The sequence below is a fragment of the Micromys minutus genome, assembly GCF_963924665.1.
Source record: "Micromys minutus genome assembly, chromosome: 21".
Classification (NCBI taxonomy): domain Eukaryota; kingdom Metazoa; phylum Chordata; class Mammalia; order Rodentia; family Muridae; genus Micromys; species Micromys minutus.
In genome coordinates, this window is record NC_137956.1 from 37,806,087 (window position 1) to 37,819,297 (window position 13,211).

Here is a 13,211-nt window from a genome sequence, read left to right on the forward strand (position 1 = left end):
ACTGTTTAGTTGTTTGCTTTTCAGTCAGAAACGACTAATATAAGAGAGACACTAAGAAATATTTACTAGTTCAGAAGGGCAGATTCTAATAGTAAGGTTGCCAGCAATTTTCACACATGATGGTTATCTTACTAAGTTCTATGATATAAAATAGTGTGTAAAGAAATACCAGGATGGTGTCAAAAAAGTCTTGTGCAAACTAGACATAGCTAAGAAAAGCAAGTCCACTTTGTATCTGTTACTACCCGATTTCCCCCTTTCTCACTCCTGATAACCAGCTTCCTACCTGAGATCCTAAGACAGAGTATGGCAAGTGAATGGTACTTCTTAGGGTATTTAATTCAACAGGCTTCTCCCAACCCTATTTTGAGAAAATGAAGCATTTAGCCGAGTCTAAAGCAGATACCCTGTTCTTATTTCTCTCAATAAATGTGAAAGGAGAGAAGACTGTGAAAGTTTTCACAAATTTTCTCTTTATGTATGTGTGTATGATATATTTACTGGTGTGTGTACACACCTATATGCATGTGTAGGCTAGAGACAAGGTCTCTCATAGAAAGTGGAGTGAGGCTGGCAGCACAAAATCCCCAGTGGTCCTCATTTCTGCTGACTGTAGTGTTGCTTGTGGCCAAGCTAAGCTTCATGAGTCCTAAGATTCATACTCAGGTCCTCATACTTGTATAGAAAGTGCTCTTGTTCACTGACTAATCTCTCCATCCCCTATCACAACTGTTTTATCACCAAGAAGATTCACTGTACCCATTTCCTCCCTGCTAAGGAAATGATGCAGCTCAGCAGTGGAAAGTATGCTCTATTTGTCAAAAGCCAGCTCCTATTCCATTTGAAAGATACTTGCTCAGTCATCTTATTGCCACTCTACTCACAATAACCTGGGAAAGAAAACAATTTAAATGTCTTTTAACTGATGAATAGATAATGAAAATGTGCTACATATATACAATAGAATACTATTGAGCTGTAAAGAATAATGAACTTTGCAGGCACATGGACGGAACTAGAAAACATACTGAGTGAGGTAACCAAGACTCAGAAAGACAAAGACCTAATTCTGAATATTTAAAGTTAGTATGTAACATGGGAGTAATCAAAAACTAGGAAAAAAAAACTATGAGGGGGAGGACTTCTTATAAATGCTTTATTTTATAAGACTTGTCTTGGCCACGGTCTCTTCACAGCAAAGGGTAGTAGGCAGAACATTGGTGGTATGAAAGAGAAATGGGAAAAATGGGGAAGGAGACTTTAACTTCGAGGACCAGAGAGGAAAGATAAATAACACTAAGGATACTTGCCAAAGTGTAACATTACTGTTGTTGTATGTTGCTTGTGTGTGTGTGTGTGTGTGTGTGTGTGTGTGTGTGTGTGTGCCTGCCAGCATGTATGTTTAATAGTTATGCCATGTGATGCTTTGAATAAGAATGGCTTCCACAGGCTCATATATTTGAATGCTTAGTCATCAGGGAGTGGCCTTATTTGAAAAGATTAAAAGAATTAGGAGGTGTGGCCATGTTGGAGGAAGTGTGTCACTTAGAGAGGGCACTGAGGTTTCAAAAGCCTATGCCAATCCCAGTCTCCCTCTCCTCTGTGTTCTCCTCTGCTCTCCTTGCCTCCCTCCAGCACCCCATCTCTCTCTGTTTGTGGATCAGGTTCTCAAGTACTTCTCCAGCAGCATGCCTACCATGCTTGCTTGTCATTGAATTAAACCTCTGAAACTGTAACCCAGCACCAATTAAATGCTTTCTTTTATAATAATTGCTGAGGTCAGGGTCTTTTCACAGCAATAGAAGTGACTAAGACATCCTACATGGGAGTTAATAATGCTCTCTCCATAAACTAGCTAATTAAACCTTCAGTGTCAAGCATGAAAAATATTCCTTCAAGTTTAGGTAAAGAAATTCAAGATAAAACAGTAGAGGCTATTATCATTGGCCTTGGCTGCCTCCCAGAATTTGAAGGTAAGACTGTTGTTGAAGACACCACAAACTTCAGACACAGAATGGAAGCCACCTCAAAACTAACCCTCATAAGCACTATGTAAGCTGTAAAAGAAGAGAAGAAAGTTTCATCCAACTTTCAAGCCTACGAACCACAACAATGACTAGCTCAGCAAAATATTCCCATTGGTGCAAAGTGGTCCTTCTATCTGAGGAGCAACCAACAGCTATTTAATTAGACTTAAGGCCCACTCAATAAGGGGAATCCACGCTCGGTACCTGTGGTCTGAGTAGCTTTGCCTGGCTCACGGGGAGTAGTACTATTTATCCTGTGGCCTTTTTGAAATAGGTGTGGCCTTGTTGAAAAAACTGTGTTACTGTGGGGGTTGACTTTGAGGTCTCCTAGTATTCTCCACTCAGTCCACCCAGTGTGATTCAGATCTTCCTCCTGGCTGCCCATGGAAGACAGTTTCTTCTTGGTTTCCTTGAGATCAAGATGTAGAACTTTCAACTCTTCCAGTTCCATGTCTACCAAGACACTGCCATGTTTTCTACCATGATGATTATGGACTGAAACTCTGAAACTGTAAGTCAGCTCCAATAAAATGGTTTTCTTATAAGAATTTCCCTGGTCATGGTGTCTCTTTATAGCAAAGAAAACTCTAAGACAGTACTATGAACCTAACCAACAACTCATGGCTAGAGAGTTCATGGAATGTAGAAGGGAACCATACTGCCACTTTCCTACACTGTAGTCTAAATAGGTCTTTTTATTCCTACAGATAAATGAGTCTCATCCCTCACGAAAGAGTCTTTTTTTTTGCAATAAAAACTATTACAGAAATCCTCAACTGATAAAAATACAAAGAACAACCTGACTATGGGGTACCCAACCATAACTAATACACCTACAATACAGTCCCTACACTGAAAACTCAGGAAATATCTCAGAAGAGGGGCAGAAAGATTGTAAGACCCAGAGAACCAGAATGTATGCTGTGAGATAGTGGCTTCTATCCAAGACAGGGAAGATGCACCCATAAAATCTTAACAATATGGCTTTCTCAACAAGACCTGCATAATGGCATGTTAATGTGGATGAAAAGAAAATCTTCCAAATTTCCTTAATTAATGGGTTCATACAGAATCTCCCATTTAGCTCAATTCTTAGGAGATGGGTACGTCTTATGTATGCTTTTAGCACCCAGAAGCGTCAGTAACTATTAGAGAACATTTATACAAAGGAGGGGAAAAAATCTTAAAGCTCCAGGTGTTTAAAGTATGTTCAGAGAGTCAAACAAAGCAAAAAAGACCTGTGACTTCATTCCATCCATCTTTTCTGTTACATAGCACCATGTAAGGAAGAACAACAACACATGATATGGGGCCTTTTCTTAGTATAGATATGTTATATTAAAGGAAAACAACTTTGATACCATTCTCCTTTTATGACTATGTAGAAAGGGTGGAGGCCATAATTAAAAAGCAACTTTAAGGAAAGATAACCCAAGTACAAGACAAGACAAGACAAATACAAAAAGAAAGATAGTAACTTTATGGGTCTTTCTAGAAGACATGAAAACTTTCTTGAAACTATTTTAAAAAAGGATTTAATTCCTCTTCTCTGGCTCTTTTTTTGTATATAGAGTAGCTATGCGGAGTAAATAGACTGAAGTTGACTCAAAGTGAGGATCTTCTTATTACCTGGACCTACCCAGCAGTTAAAAGCAAGCTGTACTATTAGGGACCCTCTTCAAGCCACAGTACAGACATCATACTACAGAAGACTCCAGATTCTCCTTAAGTCCAAGGTTTTAAAGTTATCATTCAACCATCTTCATATGGCATGTATATCCACTTCTCTCTTTTTACTCAACATAATTCCACAAAACAATACATAGTAACCACCAATGAGGGAAATGGTATTCAGTCTTAATTCTAATCAATGTTGCAATCTGTATTAGCTTTTAAGTAGTATCAATACTTGGGCCAGTGGAAGGGCAAACTGATAGTACTGGTAGAAATGAGGCAGAGGATAATGGCCAGATCCATGTGCACTTCCTGCTTCCGGGTAAAATGATCAAGGGTAATAATAAGTTGTGCTCTTTTGGAACATAACCAAGGAGAGGAAAGGAGATTACATACATTGAGGCATCACTGTAGGTCAGTACACTACAGTTGTCTTGAGCACTAACCAATGATAATACTCTCAAACAACTGTAGGAATGATCCCCTCACATGTGGCAAGCTCAAGACATTACCCTCATAGCTTCCTGAATGTGGTCCTGTCGAATCAGTTCTGCTGAGCAGTCCATGTACCACTTCAAACAGCGAATGAGCTCCCTGGAAAGAGTATTTACAGAAATTCCATTTTAATCAAAAGGCAATGTAGCTGTAAACATGTATTTAGTCAAATAGAAAAATCAACGATTGTCAAATAGGAAATAATGTTATGCTGATGAGCTGGAGTGATGATGGGTCCATTGCAGCTGTGGAATTCTCATATTATCTGAGAGAGATACATTTTCTGTCCAAAAGGAGCTATAGAATTTTACTAGTGACCACAAACACAGATTCTCACTCTCATTTTCCCAATTGTATTATGTATTTTGATTTGCTTTAAGTTGCAACATCTCCAGAACATACAAAACTAACTAGTAGACTGAATAAAAGTGTATAGGTTTAAATATCACTCCATTCCACACCTCATTTCCAGAGGACCAAGACACCTGAGAGAAATGAGTTTACTGGGTCAGAAGTATTACAATTTTAAGAAGAGAAGAATCAGCAAGTTTGTATGAAGGAATTGAAACAAATTACCCTTCAGAATTAGCTTTATTAAAAGACAGATGCCACAACTTAAGGTGTCAAGTCTTGAAGTGGAAAAGCATTAGAAGAGACAAATGCCCTGTATAGTAAAGGAGATCCCAAAGGAAGAGCCTTCAAATTTATGAAAAAAAGGGAGGAGGGGTTCTGAGTCTTCTAGGTTTCCAGAGTGAGTGGAGACACTTCTTATTTTTTGGCCTACCCTTTGTGACTTCTGACATAGAGTCGGGTGCTAGGTAAAAAAATCATAGTTTAAAAATGTCTTGTCCTTAGTAGCAGAAAAAAAGCTGGGTTTCTTCTAATAGTCCCAGAGGTGCCTGTTAGTTCTTTTTTCTTAGGAATAGGCTACAGAAGGTATGTGGCTTGATTTCTTCTGGGCTGCCACATCTAATCTCTTAAGGTACCATATTTTAAAGGGGCAGGCCCATAATCTAACACATGTATATGATATGGCAAGACATTATAGAGGTAAAGGGTATATGTACACTGTGGGGCCAACTAGTATGCAGTTTTGTGTTCTTAGACATGTTATTTAATTCCCCTGTGCCTTATTCTCTTCACCTGACATATGTAGGAAATAACAGTACATCTTAAAGATACTGTTGAAAACTAAGAAGATGAATCATATAGTGTTTATTCTCCAAAGTGCCACCCAAGTATCAGAGTTCTGAGCACCACTTGACAGAACCACTGTCAAGAATTATTTTTGGCTGTAAAATTATGCTAATTTCATAACAATGGCAATATCTTACTTATCCAATGGTTTTAGCTAACTTGTTTATCATGAAGTATCTTGTTATTTGATCTTTATTTGGTATGCTATGTTAGATTCTCATATTTCTCATGCAAGTAAGACAATTTCAGTAGTTCTTCCATCAATTCTTAGAAGAAAAAGTACAGCAATTATGTAATAAAGTATATTTTACATTCCCAGCAGAAAGCGGGTACCTAGCTCACATTGTATTTATTGGTGATTGACATCTATTTTAAGATGAGGAAAAAAGAAAAGATACTTGTATCTATCTATCTATCTATCTATCTATCTATCTATCTATCTATCATCTATCATCTATCTATCTATCATCTATCTATCTATCCACCTATCTATATATTAAAGTTGTACCTAGAGCAATAAGAAAATAAAATTAAAGGTAATTCAAATCTAAAGCAAAGAAGAAAAAATTTCTGTTTTTAGATCATATTATTGCTCTATTAGTGGTTATGATCCTGACACTGTGTAGAGGTCAATGAAAAGCTCAAAACAAAATTGTTAAAAAGACAAAAACAGAATAGTTAAAACTAGGGTAAGATAACTGGAAAGAGGAACAGACAGAAGAACACATGGTTAAATGTGAATAGAGAGGGAGAAATACTAGGTTGGTAAGGTTTAACTAGAGAAGGGAGTAGGGGAGAAGGTTAACTAAAAGTAAGAATATAAGAAATTATGTAGAAACCTAGTACTATATAAGCTAACTAAATATATATTTTAAAAATTAATTTTAATGGAGGAAGCCTGCATGAGTGGATGTCAATCTCAGAAGCCACAGGCATTCAAATATCCCGTTACCAGGTAACATTACCTCCCCGTGAGGTGTTGGTCAGGAAGGTCCATATAACCCAAAATATAGGCTATGGTCATTGCTTTTTAGGTAGTGAGACCTTATTGTTGAAGACACCATAAATCTGGGCGGCAGGATATGAGAAATAATGCTGGAACTAAAAAAGAAATTCCTCCCTGCTGCTTGACATACACAGTCCCAGAAGTTTCTGGGCTGGTTGCAGGAGGCAGAAAACCCATCAACTCTTTCACCCAGTAGTAGACCTTAAGTGCTACAATGCTAACCTGCCAGACAAAACCACCAGTGCACTAGTGTTTTGAGGTTAATCAACTGTTCCTAATTGGATTTGAGACCTGCTCCACAAGAAGGAATTCAAGGCTTGATACTATAAACCTTATTTAAAAATCACACACATGGGTGGGAAGGTCTTATTACTGTTGTTTTGCCAAATAGACATGGTATCAAGTTGACTTGCAAGTGTTTATGTCTATACCCATACACAAGCGCTTCTTTAACCTTCCTCAGATAAGCTTCTTTTTGTAGTGAATGGCACCAAATGCAGAGACTAGTGGCTAAAATGGTGCTGAGAATAGGTGACTGCTGAGTGCTCAGCCCTAAAAAGGACATCACCCTCTTTAAGGATCAAAGACCATTAAGAAGAGGTTAAAAAAGAAGAGCCAGATGACAGCAAGACAGGCTGTAAAATGTTATCTTCCAGGCATGCCATGGGCCACTGAAATAGTGAACTAACATTGCCAGCTGTTGCTTGGGCATGCACAAGACTGGGGGTGTCAACAGTCAGTCAAGGGGTCATGGGCTACTACCCCTCTTACAAAACTATTAGCTATTGATGGATGACAGAAAAGGAATGTGCAAGGTGGGTGCTTGGAATTGAGCCTTAGTTCTCTAGAAGAGCAGTCAGTGCACTTAAAAACTGAGCCATCTTTTCAGATTCCTATTGTTCATTCTTAAAAAAAATATATGCTATAACATGGACGAACACAGATGATGTAGTAAGTAAAACAAGCTACTCATAATAGGACAAATACTTTGACTCTTATATGAGGTACTTAATAGCAGTTAACATTCAAAGACAAAAAGCTCAATGTTTTCCAAAAGCTGGGGAGATGAAGAAGTTTACTGCTGAATGTTACAGAGGTTCAGAGATTTTTGGCTTGTGGGATGAAAATAATTTGGGAGATGGATGGAGTTCAGGTGAAGATGGTAAAACAACATGCATGAAAATTTAAACAACATGAGATCATAAACTTAAAAATGGTTAAGGTAGTAAGTTTTATGATATTAAGAATATAAAAATAGGGCTGGAGAGATGGCTCAGTGGTTAAGAGCACTGACTGCTCTTCCAGAGGTCCTGAGTTCAATTCCCAACAATTACATGGTAGCTCACAACTATCTGTAATGGGATCTGGTGTCCTCTTCTGGTGTATCTGAAGACAGCTACAGTGTGCTCATGTACATAAAATAAATCTTAAAAATTATTTTAAAAAAAGAATATAAATATATTATAAAATGTGTACATAATTATATATATATTACCATAATCACAAAAGTAAAGTTTAAAACATCAGCTAAATGAATGTTGGCTACAACCAAACTTCTTAAATTTCTGATTTTTTACTCAAATACAAGTTACAACAATGATACAAAATACAACTTACTTATAGGCCAGGGCTCCAGCAAAGTGTTTTTGGATATATGTGTCCATTACAGGTCGGAAGTGGAAATATTTTATGTCTCGAAGCAGGTTGATGATGAAAACCTGAGACAGATAGAAAGAAGGCCACCATAGCTCAATAAAGGCTTGAGAAAAATTCCCTAGGAGGGAAGATTCATGTTCTTCAAAGAGCAAACTGCTAGTGTTCCCTATGTGAAGTAAGATTTCCATTGTTTGTGTGTATGTCTTGTTTTTCCTTCCCTTAACTTTCCTGTCCAGATCTGTACCTATGTTACTGAGCCTCTTGATTTACAACAATAACTGGTACAATATGGATCAGGAATAGATAACACAATACCTGTATAAGAAGCATAAACATTCAGGTGTCCTCCAAAACTTGGAGAATAGAGTAATGATCAGGGAAGCAGAATAAAAGCCAGAGGAGCAAACTCTTTGTGTCTGTTCGAGCTTAACTTCAATTCCCTATTTCATAGATTGAAGAACAGAGTTGTCTTGAATATACAACTCTTCTATGGAAATGTGCATATTAAAGTATGCCAAACACTGATTATTACTATCCATTTTTACTAAAGCAACCGTAGGAGTTGAAATTAAACTCAACTGAACTTGGGTCCTTTGTAAGAGTGGTATATGCTCTTAATTGCTGAATCATCTCTTTAGCCCTCAAATCCAATTCTTCAAACTTGATCTTGGAGAAATTTGACATTTAGGTTGGCTGGTTTGTTTTTCTCTGGTGATAATTCTCAGACTCTTTTTTATTGAAAACAAATCTTCTAACTCAGTCTAATAAGTTGCTTCCCTTAGATTTTCTTTTGAAACGTATGATGGAAATGATTAATAAGGAGCCCATGCCCAATACTGCCTGGATGTCCAGGAATTGGAGGGTTGATAGTTCAGAGACCTAGTGTAGGACCAAATACAACTGGCCAAATGAAACCAACCAACCAACCAACCAACCAACCAACCAACTAACCAACTAACCAACCAACCCACCCAAATAAAATGATATTCTGCTATATTCACGGATCAGTGTCTAGTCCAGTCAACATCAGAGAGGGTCATTTTGGAAAGTGATAAAAATGGATGCAGAGAAGCACAGACAAACATTAGGCAGAGAAAGAGCAAGCCCAGGTCCATAATGTCTCTCCCTTTAGAGCCTGGGGAGTCCCACTGAAGAGAGGAAGAATTGTGAAAAACAAAGGGGTTGAGGACGCTGGGAGAGCACCACCAGAGAAATCAACTAGGCAGGGTTCATGGGGGGCTCACAGAGACTGAAGTAGCAATTGTGGAGCCTGTTTGGGTCTGTACTAGGTTCTCTGCATATATTTTATGGTTGTTAGCTTGGTTTCTTTCTTTCTTTCTTTCTTTCTTTTTTTTTTTTTTTTTTTTTTTTTTTTTGATGGGGAATTCCTGGCAGTAAGAGCAAAGGCTGTCTCTGACTCTTCTTGCCTGCTCTTGAGACCACTTTTTGTTCAGCCTTGATGGGAGGGTTTGTGCCTGGTCTTATTGTATCTTGTGCCATGTTTGGTCAATGTCTCTGAAAGCCTGGCCCTTTTCTAGGGTGAGAAGAGGATGGAGGAGTAGATCTGGGGGAAGGAGAGGTGTGGAGAACTGGGAGGACTGGAGGGAAGAGAAGCTGTGGTTGGGATGTATTGTATGAGAGAATATAAATAAAAGTAAATCAAAATTAAGGAAATGACTTACCAGAGACTGGAAAACCAAAAGGCCATATTTCTCTGTATTATCATCCAAAATCACAAAGAGTGTATCTAAGATATCCTGCAGAAACTGTAACAACACAAGAAACAAAGGGTTCATGTCTTAGGACACATGGTTAAATTTTCATACAGCAATGACTTTAGCCCTCAATAAACAACAAAACATCTCAAAGAATCTTAAAAGTATGACAAACACATCTAGTACCTGACTCTGCCTAGATAAGGGACAATTAGGTAGTCACCTGGGGCTTTATATAGATCAAGAATCTTGTAGAAGATCTAAAGTGGCTCTTCTAACTGGGTGAATACTAAACTTTTTTTTCTCTCTTACAACTTTATTTTAAAAATAGAGGAATACATATACAGATTTTAAAGGCATTTTGGCATAAAACTACATGAATATTTTTTTGTCAGTACTTAGTTCTTTTAGAGGTTTGATAGCATGCATTGAAATCCCACTAGTTACCATAAGCATAAAGTTCATGTAGGACAGAATGTAACATGGAAACAGTATTCTTGGTGAGTATAGATTAAGCATAATGATCGTTGAATATCAAAAATTGCCATAAGGCTATATTCTTGAATGCTAACTTCTAAAGAAAAAGCAATAATAAAAAATCCAGATATAATACATGTTTTGAAATAAAAATAGTGGTTCTGATACCATATTCATTTTGAAATCACTTTTCTGGAACTGAAAAGAATTAAGATGTCTTTCACTCTCTACTGTAGCCTAGTTATATAAAGTGTATCTGGATGAGGTTATAGTATGTTAGGTTTTATTTACACAAAGCTATGTTCTGGTTTAGAAATTAGAATCTCAGGAGAAAGAAAAATGCAGCCTAAGGGGGGGGGGGTTTGATGGAGATAAAAATCTGGCAGTGTTATTTATTGCTATTTTTTTCTTTTAAGCATATGCTTCCTTCCCTTTTTAAGGCTGCAGAACTAAAAAATATAATAGTAAAAATAACAATGAGTTTTTGGAATACCTTGAAAAATGAAAACTTTATTATTTTGTCAATCAAAGCATGTAAATGATACAACATTTACAACTTATTTCAAAACAATACAAAGCAAATTAATATTATTCTATTGCTATTCATGGCAAATCCAAAGCTCTTCTGCTTTCTTCAGAAGAGGTTAATCTACTATGTAGTATTTTACTGCTGGCGTTGTGCTACTAGAAGTGCTTGGTACAATCTCAAGCTAAAGCCAACTTGACAAACAAACATGCTACTCAGAGCAAGCTTGAGAACACAACTGAGAAGGACAGTGTCTCATTAGATGAGACACATCACGAAGATACATAGAGAAAGCAGCCATGCTAGAGGGTAAGAAAGTTTCCTAGTATAGACTCCAGGTAAGAAATAGGGCAAAAACACCGGTGAAGGCTTGTTTTCCCAGTGTAGGAGAATGCCAAGGCACTGAGGTGGGAGTAGGTGGTTGGAAGTGTGAACATCTTCATGGAAGCAAGGGAAGGGGAAGGAAGAATTGGAGAAAGGAAGGAGATAACATTTGAAATGTAAATACAGAGAATAACCAACAAAAATAATAAAAAATAATAAATTCAAAAATAGGGCAAAACTAACAGCTACAAATTAAATGACAGTAGTCATAGTATTTATAATAAATAACCCATGTTTGTGTGTTGAAGACCATAAAGTACGGAAAATGACTAAGACCTAGAGAGAAGTAAACAAATTCAGACAGCACAACCTGGGATTGACTGTGAGCAGATACTTTTTACTGCTATTCTTTAGTATGATTTTTTTCCCCTGTGGGAAGTAAAACAAGTCATAAAAATAGGGTTTATAATTTAAATTAAAATGTAATTATATGTGTTAATAATTATAAATAATTTAAATTAAAGTTATTTTATATATAACTATAATATATATTACATATAATATTACAAGGCATTACAGGCTACTATGACCATAGCAGAAACTAAATCAATCTATCTATCTATCATCCATCCATCCATCTATCTATCTATCTATCTATCTATCTATCTATCTATCATCATCATCATCATCATCATCATCATCATCTATCTATCTATCTATCTATCTATCTATCTATCTATCTATCTATCTATCTATCCATCCATCCATCCATCCATCCATCCATTCATCCATCCATCTTTTACACCCTGGATGTGAACCCTACAACTAAGAACACAACCATAGACATCTTTGTGGGCTCTATTTAAAATTTAAAAAAGGACCCCTATAATATTATACATATAATTATATATAATTATTTTGTATGTATTATATAATTCTTAAAATGTAATAAACTCACAGCCCCCAGGTGAGAATGGGGCCACCCACCCACCTCAAAAATATTAATCTAGAATTGTTCCTGCCAAAAGAAAATGCAGGGACAAACAGTGGAGCAGAGACTGAAGGAAAGACCATTCAGAGACTGCCCCACCTAGGGGATTTATCCCATCTGCAGACACCAAACTCAAACACTATTGCTGATGCCAGAAAGTGCTTGCTGACAGGATCCTGGTATAACTGTCCTCTGAGAGGTTCTGCCAGAGCCTGACCAATACAGATTCAGATGTACACAGCCAAATATCAGACTGAGTGTGGGGACCCCACTGGAGAAGTTAGGACAAGAACTGAAGGAGCTGAAGCAGTTTTACAACCCCATAGGAAGAACAATACCAACCAACCAGACCTCCCAGAACTCCCAGAACTAAAGCACCAACCAAAGGGGGACCCATGGATCCAGCTAGATATGTAGCAGAGGATTGTTTTATTGGGAATCACTGGGAGGGGAGCTTCTTGGTCCTGTGGAGGCTTAATGACCCAGGGTAGGGTAATGCTAGGGCACTGAGGCAGGAGTGGGTGTGTGGATGGGGGAGCACCTTCATAGAGGTAGGGGGAGGAGGGGTGAGGAGGGAGGGGCTTATGGAGGAGAAACTGAAAAGGGGATAACATTTAAAATGTAAATAAAATAACCAATAAAAAATAATAAAAATTAAAATTGGAAAGAAACTTAAAAAAAAAAAAAGAAAAGAAAAACCTCCCAAATTATTCCTATTCATCTATTATGTATCTGGCAGAAATTACATAGAAGGCCTTCTGTCTGTATTCTGCCTCGGAGAGTGTACTTAGGTTGGGTAAGAGACATACCTTAACAATTTCTTCCCCACTGACATGCCGCAACCGCCCTAATATGTCCATGATCCGGTCTGGGAAGGCCTTCCATTTCAGCAGAGCAAGGAGGTCCACTAGAAAGTAAGCCCCAAAAGGAGTGAACTTTATAAAGCTAAGCAAGGCCCAGACCTTTCAGACAAACAGGTGGGATCTAGAAGACAAAACTAGTGACAGAATCTGATAAGGTTTTTTAAATGCTGAACAAAAAGGAGAAAAATACATCTCTATACCCTGAATGGGAACCCAAAACTACACAGCCATGGACAACTCTGTGGGCTATTATTGATGAG

General features: G+C 37.5%; 1 protein-coding gene across 1 annotated transcript in view; it reads right to left on the bottom strand.

The window, feature by feature from the left end:
- The window catches only part of DOCK3 (dedicator of cytokinesis 3), a 331,413-nt gene that overhangs the window by 74,089 nt on the left and 244,113 nt on the right, over positions 1-13,211 (bottom strand). The window contains exons 19-22 of the mRNA XM_080933917.1: positions 12,898-12,995; positions 9,738-9,821; positions 8,017-8,117; positions 4,214-4,295 (exon numbers count right to left, since the gene is read on the bottom strand). Coding sequence (XP_080790043.1) covers positions 4,214-4,295; positions 8,017-8,117; positions 9,738-9,821; positions 12,898-12,995 — 365 coding nt within the window. The remainder of the gene's footprint in view (positions 1-4,213; positions 4,296-8,016; positions 8,118-9,737; positions 9,822-12,897; positions 12,996-13,211) is intronic.